At 42.2% G+C, this 21,028-nt stretch overlaps 1 protein-coding gene across 1 annotated transcript in view; it reads left to right on the top strand.

Moving 5' to 3' along the window:
* LOC119409585 (GON-4-like protein) overlaps positions 1 to 21,028 on the top strand; it is a 137,543-nt gene that overhangs the window by 40,964 nt on the left and 75,551 nt on the right. The window contains exon 14 of the mRNA XM_037676486.1: positions 16,930 to 17,149. Within this exon, the coding sequence (XP_037532414.1) occupies positions 16,930 to 17,149 (220 nt within the window). The remainder of the gene's footprint in view (positions 1 to 16,929; positions 17,150 to 21,028) is intronic.

The following is a 21,028-nucleotide window of genomic DNA, read 5'->3' as shown; positions in this document are numbered from 1 at the left end:
GGGGGGTGTCCTGTCGGCTGGGCGTGGCCTGGGCCAGGTCTGGGGTATTGGCTCTTCTCCGCTCGAGAATGAATGGGTTTACCTCCTGGGTTTGGGCATGGGCTGCCCCCTGTAGAGGGCGGGTACATGTCTTGGACCTGGGGGGTATAGAGTGTGTATCGGGAATAAGAATGAAATGTATCGTTATTGTATGTCTTTGAGTGAGTGAGTGTGAGAATGAGGCTGGGACTGCGTGATTGTGTCTGTGTATGAATGGGTATTTGTTAGGCCGAGACTCGGACTGCCCCCTCTTTGATACAACTGCGGGTGCTTGGCATCGCGCCCCTATCGCACGGCCCCCTGGTGGGGTGTGCCCTTGCCTGCCGGCGCGCTTGGGGCCCTTGGTGTCGGGGGCTGGGCGCTTGGGCGTGTGTCGACTCGGCCTGGTGTCTGCCTGGTGGGGCTCGGGTCCTCTGGCCCTGTCAGGCCTTGGCCTGGGTGGTGTGGGTCCTCGGTGCCCGGGCCTGGACCTGCATCGGTGCGGCGGGTTCCGGCGGGGGCCTATGAGTTCGTCGCTGTGGGCCCCGGGGGGTCACTGTATGTGGTCGCTGGTGGGGATCTTCCGGCTCTCCCCTGTGGTCCGATCTGGGGGGTGGGCGAGTGGTTCGTCCTGTGTGGGTGGCCCTGGGGGCTCTGCGGTCGGGGTCCCTCCTGGGGTCTTGGGCTCTGGTCCCCCCTTTTTTTCGTCTGCCTCTGGTCTTGGGGGTCGGGTCTCTGCTGCTTCACAGTTACTATTAAATGTTCTATTAGAGAAGCCTTATACACTTATGCATGCTCACAACCACACACAAATAGATGCAGGGATGCTTATGTAGGCTTTATATGTAGATATATGGTATGGTATGGTATGAAGTTTATTCATTTAAAAAAAAGTACAAAACAATTCCATAACAATATAAAAAAGATACAAAAGATTTAAAATGAAAGGCAGCAGAAAGAAGAAAAAATCTTATTATATCTGCCCCTTTTTTCAAACAATTATTTCAGACATATTAATTTTCAAGTAACAGAACAAAATGAATAACTTTCTAATTTTTCTAATTCTAATAAAAAACACACACTAAGCTACTTCATATATACTTTTTTAACAATCTAGATTTGATCTTTTTCTTAAATGTACACATTGACTTGACATTTTTTACATCACTCTCTAGACCATTCCACAATCCAACTCCTTGGATTGAGGTAGACCTTCCCTTCAAACTAGTTCTGAATGTTGGTTTGACAAATATCTCTATCCCCTTAAGATTGTAACAACTTTGTCTTTTAACAAAATTTCTTTGGATATTTAATGGTAATGTGTTATTTTGAGCCCTATACATAACTGATAAAATACTATAATCTACCAAATCATGGAACTTCAATAAGTTCAGTTGATAAAATAATGTGCTTGATGGGTGACTGTAATGCTTTCTGGTGATAATTCTTACAGCTCTTTTCTGTAAAATAAAAATAGGTTTTGTAAATGTTTTACACGCTTTCCCCCAAACATCAATGCAATAGATTAAATGTGGAACAATGATTGTGTTATACAACATGTACAGAGCTTTATCATTTAATAATTCCCTGACTTTGTATAGTACTGCAATAGATTTAGATATTTTTGTTCTTACAGAATTTATGTGATTTTTCCATGTTAGCTGTTCATCAATGATTACACCCAAAAATTTCATCTCATTAACTCTACAAATCTCAACACCCTCAATTTTAAATGGATCATCAACAGTTTTCTTTTTGTTACTAAATATCATGTATTTAGTTTTATCTAAATTTAATGATAATTTATTAATTTTAAACCAAGTTTGTATTTGATCAAATTCTGTCTTCATCAGTTCCAACATCCGTTTTACATCTTTACCCAAACAAAAAAATGTGGTGTCATCTGCAAAAAGGACACATTTGAGGAGTCCTGATACATTCACTAAGTCATTCACATATAAAATAAATAACTTTGGTCCAAGTACAGAGCCTTGAGGAACTCCACAAGTGATATTGCACAAGTCAGATCTTACACCATTTATTTGTACAAACTGTTTCCTATCTTTTAAATAGCTAGATACCCAGTGTAATGCTGGTCCTCTTATACCATATTTATTTAATTTTTCAAGGAGAATAGTGTGGTCAATAGTATCGAATGCTTTTTTTAAATCAACAAAAATACTAACACAATACTGTTTTTGATCGACAGCAGTAGTTATTTGTTCCATTATTTCCATGAGAGCCAGTGATGTAGAGTTTTTTGCTCTAAACCCATACTGACTGTTACTTAGAATGTTTTGTTTAGTAATAAATTTATTTAATCTGGTCACAAACAGTTTTTCTAGAATTTTTGAGAATTGTGGTAATAAGGATATTGGTCTATAATTATTGAACACACATTTATCACCATTTTTAAAGAGAGGAACTACCTTAGCTACTTTCATATTGTCTGGAAATATTCCTTTTGAAAATGATAAATTACAAATATATGTAAACGGCTCGATAACATAACTCATTATGTCCTTTACAAACATCATATCCATGTCCACCCAGTCTTTTGATCTCTTATCTGTAAGATTTTTTACAACATTCATTATTTCTTCTTTGTCAGTTCCATTAAGAAAAATACTGTTGTCACAACCTTTAACTGAATGGTTCACATTATTGTCTACTTTTGGTATTTTAGCTGCAAGGCTTGATCCAATGTTCACAAAATGACGATTAAATCCATTTACAATTTCATTTTCATCATGGATTTCATTGTCATCCTTCAAAAAATATTGTGAAATACCTGTTTTTGCTTTATGACTTTTCAGAACACTATTTATTACTCGCCATGTAGCTTTCATATCACCATTGCTTTTATTTAATAAATCACTATAATATTCCTTCTTGTGTTTCCTTATAATCGCTACTAATTTATTTTTATACTTCTTATATTTCTCTTCAGCCTCTTGTGTTCTCAGTTTCAAGAAACATGTATACAAATAATTATTTTTTTAACAAGCATTTCTCAACCCTTTCGTCATCCATGGTTGGTCAACAACATTTCTCTTTGTACAATTATTTTGCACACAATTCTTTTCATACAGAGCTCCTAAAATATTCATAAACTCATCATATGATCTGTTCACATCATCAACATACACGTCTTTCCAGCTTTGTTTATGTAAATCATCTTTTAATTTGTCCATTGCTTTTTTTGATGTGTTTATTGTTTTTTCCTTAATTGTAATTTCTTTTGTAATGTTTTGATCATTTTTATAAATCATGAAAACTGGTAAGTGATCACTCAAATCACTCATTAAAATACCTCCCATCACATCCCCATTTGTTACATTTGTGAAAATATTATCGATTATTGTAGCACTATGAGTTGTAATTCTTGTTGGTTTTGATATTAACGGATAAAGATTTAAACTATACAATGAATTTGTAAATGTACTGATGTTATTTGAATCTGTTTTATTTCCCAGGTCAATATTAAAGTCTCCACACAAAAAAATGTTTTTATTAAAACTCTTGTCCAATAGTTGTACCATTTTATCAGTGAATATTTCTATATTTGATCCTGGAGATCGATATACACAACTTATCAATATGTTTTTATCATTCTTGTTTATTATTTCTATTGTTATTATTTCCATGATATTATCAACAACTATTGACATTTCATTAATTAATTTACATTTTATTTCATTTTTAACAAATAGAGCCACTCCACCACCTCTTTTGTTGCTTCTGTTCACATGATATAATTCATACCTTCCATGTGAACATTAGTTGTGTTTTCATCGTTGAGCCACGTCTCCGACAGTGCTATTATTGTAAAGGTTCTGTTTAGCTGTTTTAAATAATCTGTTATTTTGGATATATTTGCATTTAAACTTCTACTGTTAAAGTGAATAATAGAGAGACCTCCATTAGTTATATTGATGTCATTAAACTGTTCTTCATTATAATATTCACAGTCTTGTATTTCAGGGAAAAAATTTGTATCAATCACATCTTCAACATTGTATATTTTAAACTCTGAGTCTTCGTATGTTGCCATATTATAATGTATTTGTTTGTTTTATATTTTGATTATTTATTGCTTGTGAAGTTGTGTCAATGATTTATCATCTATCATTTCCTGAGCTTATTTTAGTCTTTCCAGATCTTTCAGGTCTTTTATTATTTTAGCCTGAGATCCTTCCTGTATTTTGATCCAGATGTTTCCATTTCTTGTCCAAGTTGATGCTATTTTTTTCTGTTTTTTCAACCACCTTGCTTCACGTGCAATGTTTCCATTTTTTTTAGTTAGATGTTCATTTATGTAAACATTTGTTCCCTTCAGTTTTTTTGCATTATTACCTTGCTTCTTGATTTCCTGCTAATGAACTTGATGACTATGGATGGTTTGGCTTTATCTGATTTGTTGGGCAGGGTGTGACAGATTGAAATATCCTCATGTTCGATGTCAATGTCTTTGCTTTGTAAAAAATTCACTACTTGCTCCTCCAGAGTCTGTATATATATAGATATGTATGTGAGTGTATATTCATGTGTATGTATGTATGTATATAGGCGTAGGTATGGGTATATATATTTATGGAAACTTACTGCAAAGCCATGAATATTTTAAGTTCTTTATACATATGTATTTTGTTGCTGTGTTTTGTCATGTTCTTTGCAGGTGAACAGACAGTGGCCGGGTGTTTTGCCGTGTGCTCTCTTTGTGTATATTTCTTATATTTTGGAGTCTTACTTTGTCTTTTCTTTCTTTCTATCCTATTAAAAAAAAAAAAAAACCTACACTAGATAATCACTAGAATAAATATTTCATAATAATGGTGTGGAGAGGATGGCTGTAAGGGGAGAAGGGAGGCCATCAAAAAAAAAAAAAAAAAAGTAGCCTACACACTGTGATTGCAACTAGGGATGCACCGATTCACTTTTTTTTTTTTTTACTTCCAATCCGATCCCGATACCTAAATCTAAATATCGACTAATACCGATCCAGTTCCGATATCATCATAATTATTGATTTTATATGAGGCTGTAATAATCTCCTCTCAAGTACAATTTGTACAAATCTATGCATGCATGTCCAGAAAGGCAACTTGAGGTAAGTTTTATTAATGGATAAGTTTCAAATTTAGAATTAAATTATGCTAACACAAAACATGTTTATTTTTATTCCTAGCTTTAAAGTGGATATTAAAGTGATTAATTTATTTTTTTAAATTATTTTATATATTTTTAAATAAGGTGGATATATAATAATTTTTTTCTTATTTCTGCACTCCTGTCATTCAGTGTTTTCTTTTTGATTAATTTGTTTTGTTTCTTTTAAATGAATGAATAAATGAATTAAATTTATTTTTATTAAAATTTTTTTATTTTTTTTTCTCTGCGCAGCGCAAGCAGGCAGCCCGCCTCAGCAGCTTGGCAACAATAGAACTGATTATTTTCTTGAAAACTTTGTATTTTTTTAATTTTTTTTATGGTTTCTCTTTTTGGAGAATGTGTGAGCGACCACACTCCTATTGTTTACTCTCGGGACCAGCTGCTTTCCATCCGCAGCTCCGCTGTGCCTCCTCCTGCAGAGCGACCTGATGTCCCCTGCGAGCTGAGAAGGAAGAGACGCGGGAGACGTGCAGGCATAGGGCGTCGCAGCCAGGGCAGAAGGTACAGACCTGTCCTCCCGTCCATCATTATGGGAAACGTGAGATCTCTTCACAACAAAGTGGACAAGCTGGCGGCTCTAACGCGACATCAATGGAGCTACCGGGAGATCAGCCTCATGTGCCTGATGGAGACGTGGCTGACTGAATTAACTCCGGACTCACATATTAACATGGACGGCTTTCATTTACTTCATGCGGACAGAACCAGAGAGAGTGGTAAGAAGAGAGGAGTGGGTGTGGCTGTGTTTGTGAATGATAGATGGTGTAACTGGACATTTAACCATCAAACAGACGCTCTGCAGTAAGACATTGAACTTCTAGCAGTTGGTATGAGACCACACTATCTTCCGCGGGAGTTTTCACACGTTATTGTGATAACGGTGTATGTCCCGCCCTCTGCTGATGCTGCTGCACCCTGTGACATCATTCACACCACCACCAGCAGACTCCAAACACAGCACCCACAGGCCCTCTTTCTGATCTCTGGGGACTTTAATCATGTTTCCCTGTCCTCCACTCTTCCTACTTTCATCCAGTATGTCACCTGCCACACCAGAAATACCAACACACTGGATCTACTTTTTGCCAATACCGAGGAGGCATACAGTTCATCACCTCTGCCTCCCCTGGGGGGCTCAGATCACAATCTGGTTCATCTGCAGCCTGTGTATAAACCCCTGGTGCACAGAGAACTAGCTGTGATGAGCACAGTGAAGCAATGGACTGAGGAGACTGAAGAAGCTCTGAGGGACTGTTTCAGCTCCACTGTGTGGGAAGAGCTCTGTGCTCCTCATGGGGAGGACATTGACAGCATCACGGACTGCATCACGGACTACATCAATTTCTGTGTGGACAACACTGTGCCCATCAGGAGAGTACGGCGTTTCTCCAGCAACAAACCATGGATTAATTCTGATCTAAAGGCTCTCCTGAAGGAGAAGAAGAGAGCCTTTAGATCAGGTAACAAGGAGGAACTGAGAGCTGCAGAAAGAACTGAGAAGGAAGATTAGGGATGGAAAAAACATCTACAGGAAAAAGATGGAAGATCAGCTGAAGCAGAGCAACATCATTGGGGTGTGGAGGAGCCTTAGGGTGCATTCACACCAGCCCTGTTTAGTCCGCTTTAATCGAACTCTAGCTCGTTTTCCTAGAAAGTCCGGTTCGTTTAGGGAGGTGTGAATGTGCCATCGAACTCTGTCACGGAACAAAAAGGCGAACTCTGGCCCGGGCTAAAACCTAGGTCTCGGTCCGGTAGAAGAGAACTCCAGCGCGGTTCCAGTACAGTGTGAATGTAAACAGACCGGGCCCCGCTCCACAAGCAAGAAGTGGAGTAAAGTGCAGGGCAAACAAACACGCATTTCTCTTACCTCATATGGAGCCGTCAGCTGCCTTGTGTGAAAAACAACATTCTCCATGGTCTTCTGCCTCATCTTCTGCTCATGCCGAGTCCATTTTTGAAAAATGACGAAATATAATTCCTAAAACTGCTAAAACTTGATGCCACTCCGTTTTTGTTTTTATTTCGAGACGAAGAAGTTTCTTCAGAGGTTTTTGTGTCGTTTCTTTCAGTAGTTCTTGGTGCAGCGTCCCCACAGGCGAGCGGGGGAATAGGTTGGTTCAACAGGTTGGCTCGACTGCACAGTGCAGTGTGAATGCAAACGCACCAGCTCAAATGTAAACAAAATGTCATGAATATTGGTCCCCAACTGAACAGAGTCTGCCGGACTATCAGGTGTGAAAACAAACTTCATCTCACAGCCCCCTTCCCCCACCTCCATCTTGTCCCTCTCAACTCTTCAGGTGAGGAATGAGCTGCGAAAGATCAAGGTGCGTAAAGCTGCAGGTCCAGATGGAATTAGCTCCAGGCTCCTGAGGTGCTGCTCAGATCAACTGTGTGGCGTCATGGGGTTTATGTTCAATCTGATCCTGAAGCTGGGGAAAGTACCACAACTGTGGAAGACCTGTGTGGTACCGGTACCAAAAACCAAACATCCCAAGGACCTCAGTAACTACAGGCCGGTGGCTCTGACCTCACATTTGATGAAGACCCTTGAGAGGCTGGTCCTCAACCATTTGCGCAACCTGGTGAGGTCTTTGTTGGATCAGTTGCAGTTTGCCTACCGGCCTGGCATCAGGGTGGATGACGCCATCATCTACTTCAGGCACCAAGCTCTGACCCACCTGGAGAAACCTGGAAGCACCGTGAGGATCATGTTCTTTGATTTCTCCAGTGCTTTCAACACCATCCAGCTAGGACTTCTGCGGGACAAGCTGGAGTTATCAGGAGGGGATCACCACATGTCCCAGTGTATACTAGATTACCTCAATGGACGCCCATAGTATGTGAGGACACAGGGCTGTGTCTCTGACATGCTGGTCTGCAGTACGGGGGTCCCACAGGGAACTGTGTTGGCACCATTCCTCCTCACCCTCTACACTGCAGACTTCACCATCAACTTCCCACACTGCCATCTGCAACAGTTCTCTGATGAATCTTCCATAGTCGGCCTCATCACAGGTGAGGACGACTCAGAGTACAGACAGCGGACTCGAGACTTTGTGGACTGGTGCCAGTAGAACCACCTCCTGATCAACGCTGCTAAAACTAAGGAGCTGGTGGTGGATTTCCGCAGGCACAGACCCACCTCACTGACCCCGGTGAACATCCAGGGAGTGGACATTGAGATTGTGGACACTTATAAGTACCTGGGTGTTCACCTGAACAATAAACTGGACCTGTCTCACAACACTGATGCACTTTACAGGAAGGGTCAGAGCAGACTACCTGCTGAGGAGACTGAGGTCTTTTGGAGTGCAGGGGGTGCTCCTGAAGACCTTCTTTGTCTCGGTAGTAGCATCAGCCATCTTCTATGGTGTTGTGTGTTGGAGCAGCAGCTTATCATCAGCTGAGAAGAAGAAGCTAGATAAGATCATCAAGAAGACCAGCTCTGTGCTTGGATGCCCCCTCGACCCAGTGCAGGTGATGGGAGACAGAAGGACTCCAGCTCAAATTACATCATTGCTGGACGTCTCCCACCCCATGAAGCTGTTGCTGAACTGGAGAGCTCGTTCAGTGACAGGTTCCTGCATCCTAAATGCACAAAGGAATGTTACCGCAGGTCCTTCCTCCCAGCAGCTGTTAGACTCTACAACCATCACTGCTCCCAACAAACTCAATAAGGATTAAATACTGTACATGCTGACCTCTGCTGAAACACACACTCTGCCTATAATACTGTGCTGTAAATAGTCTGTCCTTATCAATGTTCCAGTACATATTGAACATTATTATTGATATTTTTATCTTATTTATTTATTTATTTATTGTTTTTAATATTTAGGAACTTTTGTGTGAAATCTTTTTATCTTTTTATATGTTGCTGTTGTTACTTTTGAATTTCCCATCTGTGGGACAATAAAGGCTGTTTCTATTCTATTCTATTCTATTCTATTCTAAAATAAAATGTTAAATGGCTTTAAACATCTGGTCATGGCATAAACCAACAGAATGTTCCTGTTTTTAGTTATTTGCATCACCTTATAATGTAGCCGTTTTTGTTTCTTTTTTTTTTTTTTTTTAGTATACATTGTTTCCCCTAGTTAGCTTGCCATGGTGGGGTGCTCATCTCATTCATTTTGCTGATGGGGGGTGGGGGGGTGGGGGGTGGAGACATGTCTGAGCGCAGCTTGTACTAACAGTTTTTGAGCTGGGGGGCCATTCAACATGAGGGAAGAGGCAATGTGAATGCTGCCTTTGGCTTTTTAGCTAGAGCCTGTATTTTGCGCCGCTAGCTTAGTGATATGTCAGTGCCGGGTGGGGGTGGGAAGGGCAAGTTCAGTTTGGTAGGCGGGTGCTCAGTTCTCTTGATGGGGTGGGGCACCCCACCTGTATAATGGTAGGGTAAACACTGACGTATATATAGTTTTCTTGTAATTTTCACATCATGTTTTTTTTTTTTTTTTTTATGATCGTCTACTGGGCAGCATGGTGGCGCAACTGGTAGAGCTGCTGCCTCTCAGCGAGCAGGTCCTTGTTTCAAACCCCGGTCCAGGGGCCTTTCTGGGTAGAGTTTACATGTTCTCTCCGTGCATGTGTGGGTTTTCTCCGGGTGCTCCGGTTTCCTCCCACAGACCAAAAACATGCATGTTAGACTGATTGGTAACTCTAAATTGTCCCTAGGTGTGAGTGAGAGACTGAATGGTTGTTTGTCTCGTTTGTCTCTATGTGGCCCTGTGATGGACTTGCAACCTGTCCAGGGTGTCCCCCGCCCCTCGCACAGTGATTGCTGGACATGGGCACCGGCGACCCCCGTGACCCAAAATGGAATAAGTGGGTAAAGATAATGGATGGATGATCGTCTACTGTTGTACTGATAAATATCTCCTGAAGCAGCTCTAACTTCTCGGTAAACATTCGAGCTCTGAGGCTTCAGCGATGTCGTCTTGTTTTTTTTTTTTTCATTCAACCTTTATTTAGACAGGTAAATCTCATTGAGCCCGAGGACTCATTTACAAGAGAGACCTGATTTCGACAAAGAATGACGAAAACAATGGACAACAGCGACAACAATATACTGTTATAAAAAGGCATACAGTTTTTTTTATGTATTTATTTTTTTACAAATAAAATGGCTAATAAAAAGTAACAAAAAAATAACTAGATTATAAGGCGAATCTAGAAAACTAAAAACAGGAACATGTCTGCATTGGTCCCTGCCAGGAGTCCAACAGATTCTTAAAGCCACTTTGAGAGGTCAAGTTCGAGAGCTTCAAATCTTTTTGTAAGATATTCCAGAAAACAGGAGCGGAGTAGGAAAAGGTCCTTTTGCCTAGTTCAGTCCGCACTGAGGTCCACACTTGTTCAATCTGAAGCAAGCAGTACGATGTCGGTTAGCCGCGCTCAGTCTGCCCCTCCTCAGAGACGGGCAGATTTAGCAGGTTAGATTGAACACGGCTGGCTGGGGTCGAGTTGTCAGTTTCGGGTTGAGCAAGAGTAGCGCCACACTGAAGCCCCGGAGCTCGAATGTCCAACGTAAAACTTCATTTTACCGTGGTTTAATGTGGTGCTCTGGCTCTTCAGACATTGCACGTTGCTGTCTTGCTTTGTGGTGTTTCTAGTGTAAAATACTTCCACACGGCGGACATGTTTCAATGAAAAGTTTATTAGCTATTAGCCACAGTGCTGCTAACTCAGTCTTCACATTGTAGCTGGCTGCAAACTATGAAATGGATTTCCTGAATGTGAGGCGGGTCTTATTACTCTGGGTTCATGAAACACGCCTCCATTCAGGAAATCCATTCCATAGTTTGAAGCCAACATGCATAATGGATCGGAAATCTCTGCAGGTTGGATCGGAAAAATCTGATACGTAAATTATGCTGGTATGCATTATTCATGTATCGGTCACATTATCACCGATACCCGATCCACAAGTTTTTCCGATATCAGTACTGATACCGATATTGATATCGGATTGGTGCATCTCTAATTGCAACTGCACTATCTTATTTTAATTCTACTTTACTTATTTTTACTGTGTGTATAATCTTGTCTGTTTTTATGATTGACATTGTAAGGTGACCTTGAGTGCCAAGAAAGGTTCCTACAAATAAAATGTACTATTACATTATTATTCAAACAGAATATTTCTTTGTAGATGTTCACGCAACTGACCTGCAACTATTTTCTCTACAATTTTTGAGATGAAAGTTAAGTTGGCTATAGGTCTATGTAGTGTTCTATGGGCTAGGTTAGCTTCGTAGCTTCACTACAATTATATTTAAAATAACGGGTTTTCTCTTTTTCGAGCTAATTACAGCCATGTGATGGAAGTAACTGTGCGTAGATGGTTTAATCAGTGATATGAGACGTTAATTTTCTTTGACCCATCAAAATAAATTGGTCATTTATTGAACAGAATCAAAATTTAATATCAAAACATTGTACACTTGATTAGACTGATCTGGTTCTGATTAATAAAACTTGGCACGTTTTGCTTAATAAAAACAACAGACATTTCTGAAGGCATCTGGATTAATTACTGGCAAGATAGAAGTTTAAAGATGGGAAAAATGGAGTAGTTTAAAGGGAGATGAGGAGGAAGATGTATGTCTGTAGACCAGAACAACACGCTCCTTTCAAACGCAGATCGCCCGAGGTACACTTCGCGTGAAGCTCGTGACAACTCTTTACCTTGGCAGAGGATGGGTCCGCTACGGTCAAGAGGTCCCTGGCACGCTACCTTTCAGCGTCTCCTCAGGGCGGCTGCGACTCGCCAGAAGTCGTGAGATACTCCGTTCTACAGAACAAACTTCCTCAGAAGTTGTAGGGCATTCGCCTGGTGATAGTCACAGCGAGACGCTGTGACCACAGTCTCGCTGTGACCACAGCAGAGATGGATGACTCCATCAGACTGGAAAACTGAGTCCGAAGTTCCACTCAGCAGTGGACAAACTCCAGAACTCCAGAACATCTAGAGCTGAAGAACAGAACTTCACTCCAGAACTACTCCACAGAACCTCAGAAGACTAATAGTTCTAGGAAGTGTCGACTTTTAAAGAGTTCTGCTTCGGGTCACTTTAGTAAGTCCTGATTGGTTGAAGCAACCAACCGGGGTGTGGTTCTAGTGATGTCAGAGGGTTTTTACAAGTCAAGAAAACAGCAAGAATGTTTTAGGAACAGACAGAGAAATGTTTTGGCGAAGTGAGAAACACTGCAGGTGCCAGTTTTCTTATTTACTGTCTGAGAGTTTTAAAAACACGACAGCCCGTTCTAACAACTTGTTTTTGACTGTCTCTGACTTTTGACTGACATCACTCCTTCTCATTTCAGACAGAAGATCAAAATGCATAATTACTTTGTAAATAGACATTTAACTTGATCTCTAATTTAAATGGTATGAACTAAACACACTTCTGATTATCAAGATATTGTAAAATAGTAATGATAATATAAAAAAGAGAGTGTTCTTTCAATTGATTAGTTCAAGATACAATTAGACAGTCTCTGGATGAGCTAATTTGTATTTCTGGATTCAAATCAATGAAATAACAGTTCCTGTCCCATGAAGGTCTTCAGAGGCAGGTTTTGGTCGGAGGCCTAGTCCACTACATCTATAATTGGCTAGGATTTCTGAATCAGGGTCAGACTTCTTAAGTAAAGGTTTAATTACAGCAACCTTAAAGTGCTGTGATATGTAACCATTCATTAAAGACAAATTAAGCAGATCCAACATGTCAGCATCAATTAAGGGAAACACCTCTTTAAACAGTCTGGTTGGGATGGGATCTAGAAGACATGTGGATGGTTTGGATGAGGGTATTATTTTTGACAATTCAGCAAGCTCAACAGGACAAAAACTGTTAGGTATTTCTCTCGTACCTAGACAAGAAAAGAACCACAAAGACAGAGTAAGATTTTTGACCAAGCCCTTTGCAAAGAGGGAAGTCCACAATGACCACCTTCTAGCGTGAATCAGAGTGAACTTTGAAGCCTCGTTGTTTGAGCTTGTCTTTTATTGGTAAGAGTGAAAAAAGAACTGCAGTTTCACATCAACAATTTGGGGTCACAAGATAATCATTGGCAGGATGGTTTGGGTTGAAAGCAAAGAGTCTTCTCAGAAAGACATCTTGATTAGGCAGATTACAACGAGGGCAAGATGATCATAGAACATTTTGATTAAATGCTTACTAGGAACAATGACAGTGTAAGATTGATGGGATATGAGTTGATATGTATAACCTTGACATTTCTGTTTTTACAAAAGAACAAACAATTCTAAGTAAAAAGAGCTTGTGTAAGTACAGAGAATTTCCTATCAGCTCGGATGTGGACTGAGAGTTCTCCAGAAACTTCTTTGCTTCGTATGTACAGAAGTGCAGAAATCATGAAACAGTTTAAAATGATAACATATTAAAAACTCTTACAAACTGTCCAAACACAAATCAGTTTCCAGTAATATCTCAAAAGCTGCATCATCCGGCAGGGAATCGGGTAGTACTAGGAAGGATGATTTGAATTTTCTCTCCAATTTAAATCATTTTATTTATAAAAAATCTCTTGAAGTCACTACTGCTTATAGTTATAAACAGATTCTTAAAGCCACTTAAGAGTCCAACAGATTCTTAAGTGGCTTTAAGAATCTGTTGGACTCCTGGCAGGGTCCAATGCTGACATGTTCCTGTTTTTAGTTTTCTACATTTGTCTTGGAATCTAGCTGTTTTTTGTTTTGTTACCTTTTCCTTTTAGCCATCCTATTTGTTAAAAAAAAACAAAAAAAACTAGTATGCTTTTTTAAATTTTTTTATATATAATTGTTTATTGTTGTTGCTGTTGTCCATTGTTGTCATCTTTCTTTGTTGAAATCAGGTCTCTCTTGTAAATGAGTCCTCGAGGCTCAATGGGATTTACCTGTATAAATAAAGGTTGATTGATAGTTGTAGGGATACTATGGTTCAACAGAAATGGGACTTTTAATTAGTCTGGCTATAGTACTAAACAGAAACTTAGGGTTATTTTTATTCTCATCTATTAAAGATTTGTAATATAAAGTTCTAGCTTTACAGAGTGATTTCTTATATGTTAGCAGACTATCTTTCCAAGTTGAATAAAATTTTTCAATGTTAGTGGAGCGCCATTTTCTGTCCTCGTTTCTAGATGTCTGCTTTAAAGTACGTAACTCAGAATTGAACCAATTATCTATTCTCCTCTGATTACTTTCCTTTTCAATCGAGTGATGGATGATTACCGATAATTGTCAGCTGATCCCCCGTTGGCTCTCTTTTTGATTGTTTGATTGATCCTACAGCAATTCGTCAGTTCTTATGTTAGTTGATTGCTCATACGGTGGATGGGTTCTTCCTATGGTTACTTGGTCCTCCTGTTGGGACAGTGCAGCAGAGAAGTGCTGTAACTGTTTGGGTTAGGAGGAAGAAAACTTTCCTCTGCTACTTCTTCTGCTGACCAAAGATTACAAAAGGAGAATCCAGCTGAGAGGAAACATCCTGTTGCCAACTGTGACCAATTTTATTCTCCACTCCTTTCCCGTTGAAACATATTGTTTTCTTTCTGAATCATTTAGCTGAAGTCAGAGTGCCGGCAAAAAATAGAATAGTTTAAATATTAAAATTCTTACTGATTATGATGCTACAATATTTCAGGACATTAATTCTTATGAAATTGTGATTTTTCAAATTTTACTGTTAATAAATTGTAGAAAACTGAATGTAGATTACTGGAAAATGAATTAAACAATTGCAGATTCAGATTGCAACACAACAAAAAGTTAAGCCAAAAAATGTTTTTTTTTTCTCAAGAATCTGTATGTGACACCACCAGCAGTGTCCAAACCTCAATTAGTGGGTGGACTCGGACTTTCAGACCTCAATCTGTATATAATATCCATTTTACTATTTACTCTTGAACTCAGTCTGTGGGTGGACTCTCGGACCTCTGTCTATGTCACTTCATCAGTGCAGCTACAGCGCGCAATCTCAAATCATTACTTGCAGTGTACCCTCAGTGCGGACCGAACTTGGCAAAAAGGCCTTCTTTTACTTCCCTTCTGTAACTTGGAATATCTTGCAATTTCTCGGACTGGAGCAGCAGCTGGACCTATTTTAAAGATTTTAAAAACAATAATGACAACACCTTGGTCTAATGCTGACGTGCTGGCATTTCTTTGTGCTTGGTGGCTGACGACAAAATTCAGAGCAAGCTGGATGGAGCTCTGCTGGTCTACCCCAGTCCTCCCCCTGGAGCCTCGGAGTGCCAGGCTGGGCAGGGCGTCATCTCCCCGGCTCCGAGTTCGGCTGGTCACCGTGGAAGATCCTCTGTTGTGCCAACTCGGGGGCTCGGGTTCTGGATCACGGCCTTGTGTGCTCAGAGCTCCGCTGGTCACCGCAAATCTGGTGACTCGCAGAAGGCTGTTGCCAGACCCCGTAATCATAAAGGCTGAATCCCGATCCCGCCCGACAGTCAGGCGGACCGGACGATCTGGGACGGACGGTGGAAGCGATTTTTAAATGAACTAATATTTTCTTTTTATGCATAAAATGTTTATAAAAATCACTGAAGCGATTAAAAAATAAAGAATTTTTTTTTAAACTCGTAAAATGTTTTTAAAAATCACTTCCACCGTCTGTCCCAGACCTATCTCTGTCTGCCGTAACAACATGACTTCAGATTTCTTTTCATTGAAACTTAAGAAATTTAAAGCCATTCAATCCCTGATCTCAGCCAGGCAGTCGAGCAGAGGTTGAATAGAGCATTTACCATTGTGTCTTAGAGGGAAGTAAATTTGACAGTCATCAGCTTAGAAGTGAAAGGGTATGTTGTGTTTCCGGAAAATAGCATCAAGTGGCAGCAGGTATAAAGAGAATAGGAGGGGACCCAGGAGGGGATCCAGGATGGACCCCTGCGGCACCCCCCCCCCCATTTAAGTTCTGCCACTGCAGAACTAAAATCTTTGATGGAAACACAAAGGGATCTGTCAGCGAGGTAGGATCTGAACCAATTGAGGGCTGACCCTGTGATGCCCACCCACTGCTCCAACCTAGCAATGAGCATCTCATGGTCGATAGTGTCAAAAGCGGATGTAAGGTCCAATAGGACAAGCGGCACAGAATCACCAGTATCTGTGGATAACATGGTGTTTTTACTAAATCAAATCACCCTGCGTTAAATGTCAGGAAGTAAAAGCAAAATGGATGAGCACAATCATCAACAACGAAATACCAAATGAGATCACACTGTGTTAAATGCCAATGAGTACAGGTGTGTTTTGAGGAGAGATTTAAAAATAGAGACTGAGGTGGCCTGTCAAATGTTGATGGGCAGATTATTCCAGAGTTTAGGGCCCATGACTGAAAACGCCCAATCTCCTCTGAGCTTCAGCCTGGTTTTAGGTACGGCCAGAAGCAGCTGGTCTGATGATCTCAAGGCCCAAGAAGGAGTATAAGGATGAAGGAGGTCGGAGAGGTATGAGGGTGCAAGGCCATTAACACACTTAAATGTCAGCAGAAGAATCTTATAATCAACTCTGACACGCACAGGAAGCCAGTGAAGAGAGGATAGAACTGGAGTAATGTGCTCAAACCTGCGAGTTCCTGTTGGTAGCCGAGCTGCAGCACTTTGGACAAGCTGGAGACGTGAGAGAGAGACCTGACTGATCCCAGTTTAAGTTTAATAAACAACAGTGACCCTTTTTTTCAGAGAAATTTCTCTTTTTGCTGTCCGTAGTTTTGAGGCTCCACTAGCTGGAATGCTAACAGAGCGACGGCAGACAGTCAGAAAACAATACGAAGCTCTGCAGCAGAGGAGAGCCCTGCAGGACACAACCAACACATCCAGCCCATCACCCAACACCGTTGCCTCTGTGTTGGTGCAATTGGATCAGAACTACCCTGCTCTCCATCTGAACCACACCCAGAAACTGCAGCTGCAACAACAAGTGCAGCAGGTACGTAAGTTACCTCATCTTCATCATCATATCAGTGACACACAGTTTATCAGTGAAACTAACCTGTAGCCTGTGCCAAGCTTCCCTACTCCTAATTGTTGCAGAGGTTAGACTAAAGCCTCTAGTATACTCGCGTGTATGTGGATCCGCGGAGGTCTGCGCATACCAGATTAGAGTAGAAGTGGATACCCGCAGGATATATCCGTGCAAAGCTCAATTTTTGCGTACGCGTACTTGGTGTCGCACAATAAACTGTCCAGCGACGGACTGTTTTGTATACGACACCAATGTATTAAATTCCCCTTCTTCATCCCTGATCTGGTTTAATGTCCTTTTCTTTGTTTTTTTTTCCAAGAGGCAAGTGATCTCTTCCTCCTCTTCTGTTGACTACATGACTGAAATAGTGAGAAATGAAGGAATTTGTCACGAGCGAATTAAAATCAGGTCCAGCGTGGCTGTGGGAGGGTCTGGAGATTTCCTGGTGGGCTAGTCTGATGTGTGGGCTGCAGGACCAGCGCTCCCTGTTTTTTAAAAACTTTTTACTAACAACATATAAACACAGAACACAGCTGCGGCTAGAGCTGCCAGCTCTCGCTTCTTTTTTTTTGCGACTTGTCGATCACCCCTCCCTGGGCTGCCACCTTACCATGGTGGAGGGGTTTGAGTGTCCCAATGATCCTAGGAGCTATGCTGTCAGGGGCTTTATGCCCCTAGTAGGGTCACCCATGGCAGACAGGTCCTATGTGAGGGACCAGACAAAGTGCAGCCCAAAGACCCCGATGATGAGACAAATAAATGGACCTAGTGTTCCCTTGCCCGGACGTGGGTCACTGGGGCCCCACTCTGGAGCCAGGCCTGGAGGTGGGGTACGCGGGCGAGCGCCTGGTGGCCGAGCTTTTACCCATGGAGCTCAGCCGGGCACAGCCCGAAGAGGAGACGTGGGTCCCCCTTCCCATGGGCTCACCACCTGTGGGAGGGGCCAAAGGGGTCGGGTGTAATGTGGGATGGGTGGTGGCCGAGGGCGGGGACCCTGGCGGTCTGATCCTCGGCTACAGAAGCTGACTATTGGGATGTGGAATGTCACCTCACTGGTGGGGAAGGAGCCTGAGCTGGTGTGTGAGGCTGAGAGGTTCCGGCTAGAAATAGTCAGACTCACCTCTACGCATGGCTCGGGCTCTGGAACCAGTTTCCTTGAGAAGGGCTGGACACTCTTCCACTCTGGAGTTGCCCCTGGTGAGAGGCGCCGAGCAAGAGTGGGCATACTTATTGCCCCCCAACTTGGTGCCTGTGTGTTGGGGTTTACCCCAGTGAATGAGAGGGTGGCCTCCCTCCGCCTACGTGTGGGGGGGACGGGTTCTGACTGTCGTTTGTGCTTATGCACCAAACGGCAGTTCAGATTATCCACCCTTTCTGGAGTCTTTGGAGGGGGTACTAGAAAGTGCACCTCCTGGGGACTCCCTTGTTCTGCTGGGGGACTTCAATTCTCATGTGGGCAATGACAGTGAGACCTGGAGGGGTGTGGTTGGGAGGAACGGCCCCCCTGATCTGAACCAGAGTGGTGTTCTGTTGTTGGACTTCTGTGCTCGTCATGGATTGTCAATAACGAACACCTTGTTCAAGCATAAGGGTGTCCATATGTGCTCTTGGCACCAGGACACCCTAGGCCGCAGTTCGATGATTGACTTTGTCATTGTCTCATCTGATGTGTGGCCACATGTCTTGGACACTCGTGTGAAGAGAGGGGCAGAGCTGTCCACTGATCACTACCTGGTGGTGAGTTGGCTCCGATGGTGGGGGAGGATGCCGGTCAGACCTGGCAGACCCAAACGTATTGTGAGGGTTTGCTGGGAACATCTGGCAGAGTCTCCTGTGAGACGGAGTTTTAACTCCCACCTCCGGGAGAACTTTGAACATGTTCCGAGGGAGGTGGGGGACATTGAGTCTGAGTGGACCATGTTTCGTGCCTCTATTGTCGAGGCGGCTTACCGGAGCTGCGGCCGCAAGGTTGTCAGTGCCTGTCGCAGCGGCAACCCTCAAACCCGATGGTGGACACCGTCGGTGAGGGATGCTGTCAGGCTGAAGAAGGAGTCCTATCAGACCTTTTTGGCCTGTGGGACCCCAGAAGCAGCTGATGGGTACCGGCAGTCCAAGCGACATGCGGCTCGGGTGGTCGCTGAGGCAAAAACTCGAGCATGGGAGGAGTTCGGAGAGGCCATGGAGAACGACTTCCGCACGGCTTCGAGGCGATTCTGGTCCACCATCCGGCGTCTCAGGGGGGGAAAGCGGTACGCCACCAACACTGTTTACAGTGGGAGTGGTGTGCTGCTGACCTCAACTCGGAATGTTGTGGGTCGGTGGGTGGAATACTTTGAAGACCTCCTCAATCCCACCGGCACGTCTTCCACTGAGGAAGCGAAGCCTGGGGACTCTGGGTCGGGTCCTCCAATCTCTGGTGCTGAGGTCACCACACAATATTTTTGCCATGTTAAAGGCTGATCTCTCTCCCCTGGTTCACAACATGGGCTCCACTGAGAAGAAGTTGTATAAAGCAGTAGGGCTGTTGTAAACTAATATTTTAGTATTTGAGTAATCTGTAGATTATTCTGGCGATTAATCGGGTAATCAAAAACAAAGTTTGTCAGGTTCTGCGGTAACTACCGTAATCATTTTATGAGTAATACAACTACACAAAAAAAGAACATTAAATAAACAACCCATTTAATTCCTCATTTTAAAATATTTTATTGCTCAAGTTGAATTATTTTTAAACATCACATATAAATCTAAATGCTGTAAAAAAAAATTATGGATTGGAAAACTGAATGGGCAGCACTGTGGCGCAACTGGTAGAGCTGCTGCCTCTCAGCGAGAAGGTCCTTGGTTCAAACCCCTGTCCAGGGACATTTCTGGGTGGAGTTTGCATGTTCTCTCCGTGCATGCGTGGGTTTTCTCCGGGTGCTCCGGTTTCCTCCCACAGACCAAAAACATGCATGTTAGGCTGATTGGTAACTCTAAATTGTCCCTAGGTGTGAGTGAGAGAGTGAATGGTTGTTTGTCTCGTGTGTCTCTATGTGTCCCTGTGATGGACTTGCGACCTGTCCAGGGTGTACCCCGCCCCTAGCACAGTGCCGCCCCTAGCACAGTGATTGCTGGACATGGGCACCAGCGACCCCCGTGACCCAAAATGGAATAAACGGGTAAAGATAATGGATGGATGTATGGATGGAAAACTGAATGGAATTTACATAGTAGAATCTGGAAGGAAGGACATCATTTGGATTGAAGGTGGAGATGATAAGTAAGTAAGTAAAGTTTTATTTATAAAGCGCTGTACAATAAAAATCAACGCTAAAATATACAAATAATAAAACAAGCATAAGAACTACAAGAAGCACAATAAAATCATGACATGAAAGCCTGGGAGAATAAAAGTGTTTTCATTTGCTTTTTAAAAACCTCAACAGAGTCAGCAAAACAAAGTTGCAGGGGCAAACTGTTCCACAGCCTTTGAGCCACTGACTGAAAGGCCCTGTCCCCTTTAGTTTTCAGCCGCGTACGTGGAATATCCAAGAGGTTCTGTGACTGGGAACAAAGGCCACGAGCAGCAGAGTATTTGGTCAAAAGCTGACAAAGATACACAGGAGCCATTTAAAGCTGATCTTCTGGATCCTTCATCTTCCACCACAGACAGCAGCTGCATGTCTGTGATGATCATATTTAAAATGCTGTTTGTGAACTCAGCTGCTGCACAACCAACATACTGGAGCTCTTTGTATGAAACTGTCCAACGTATGACTCTGACATTTACTGAAAAGAAGAAGAAAATTATTGTTTGTTTGTTTGTTACGTCTCAATACATTTTCAAGTGTTCTTCAATGG

The sequence above is a fragment of the Nematolebias whitei genome, chromosome 5, assembly GCF_014905685.2.
Source record: "Nematolebias whitei isolate Nwh7 chromosome 5, NemWhi1, whole genome shotgun sequence".
Classification (NCBI taxonomy): Eukaryota; Metazoa; Chordata; class Actinopteri; order Cyprinodontiformes; family Rivulidae; genus Nematolebias; species Nematolebias whitei.
Note: the sequence above shows the minus strand (reverse complement) of the source record. Positions and strands in the feature narration are given on the sequence as shown.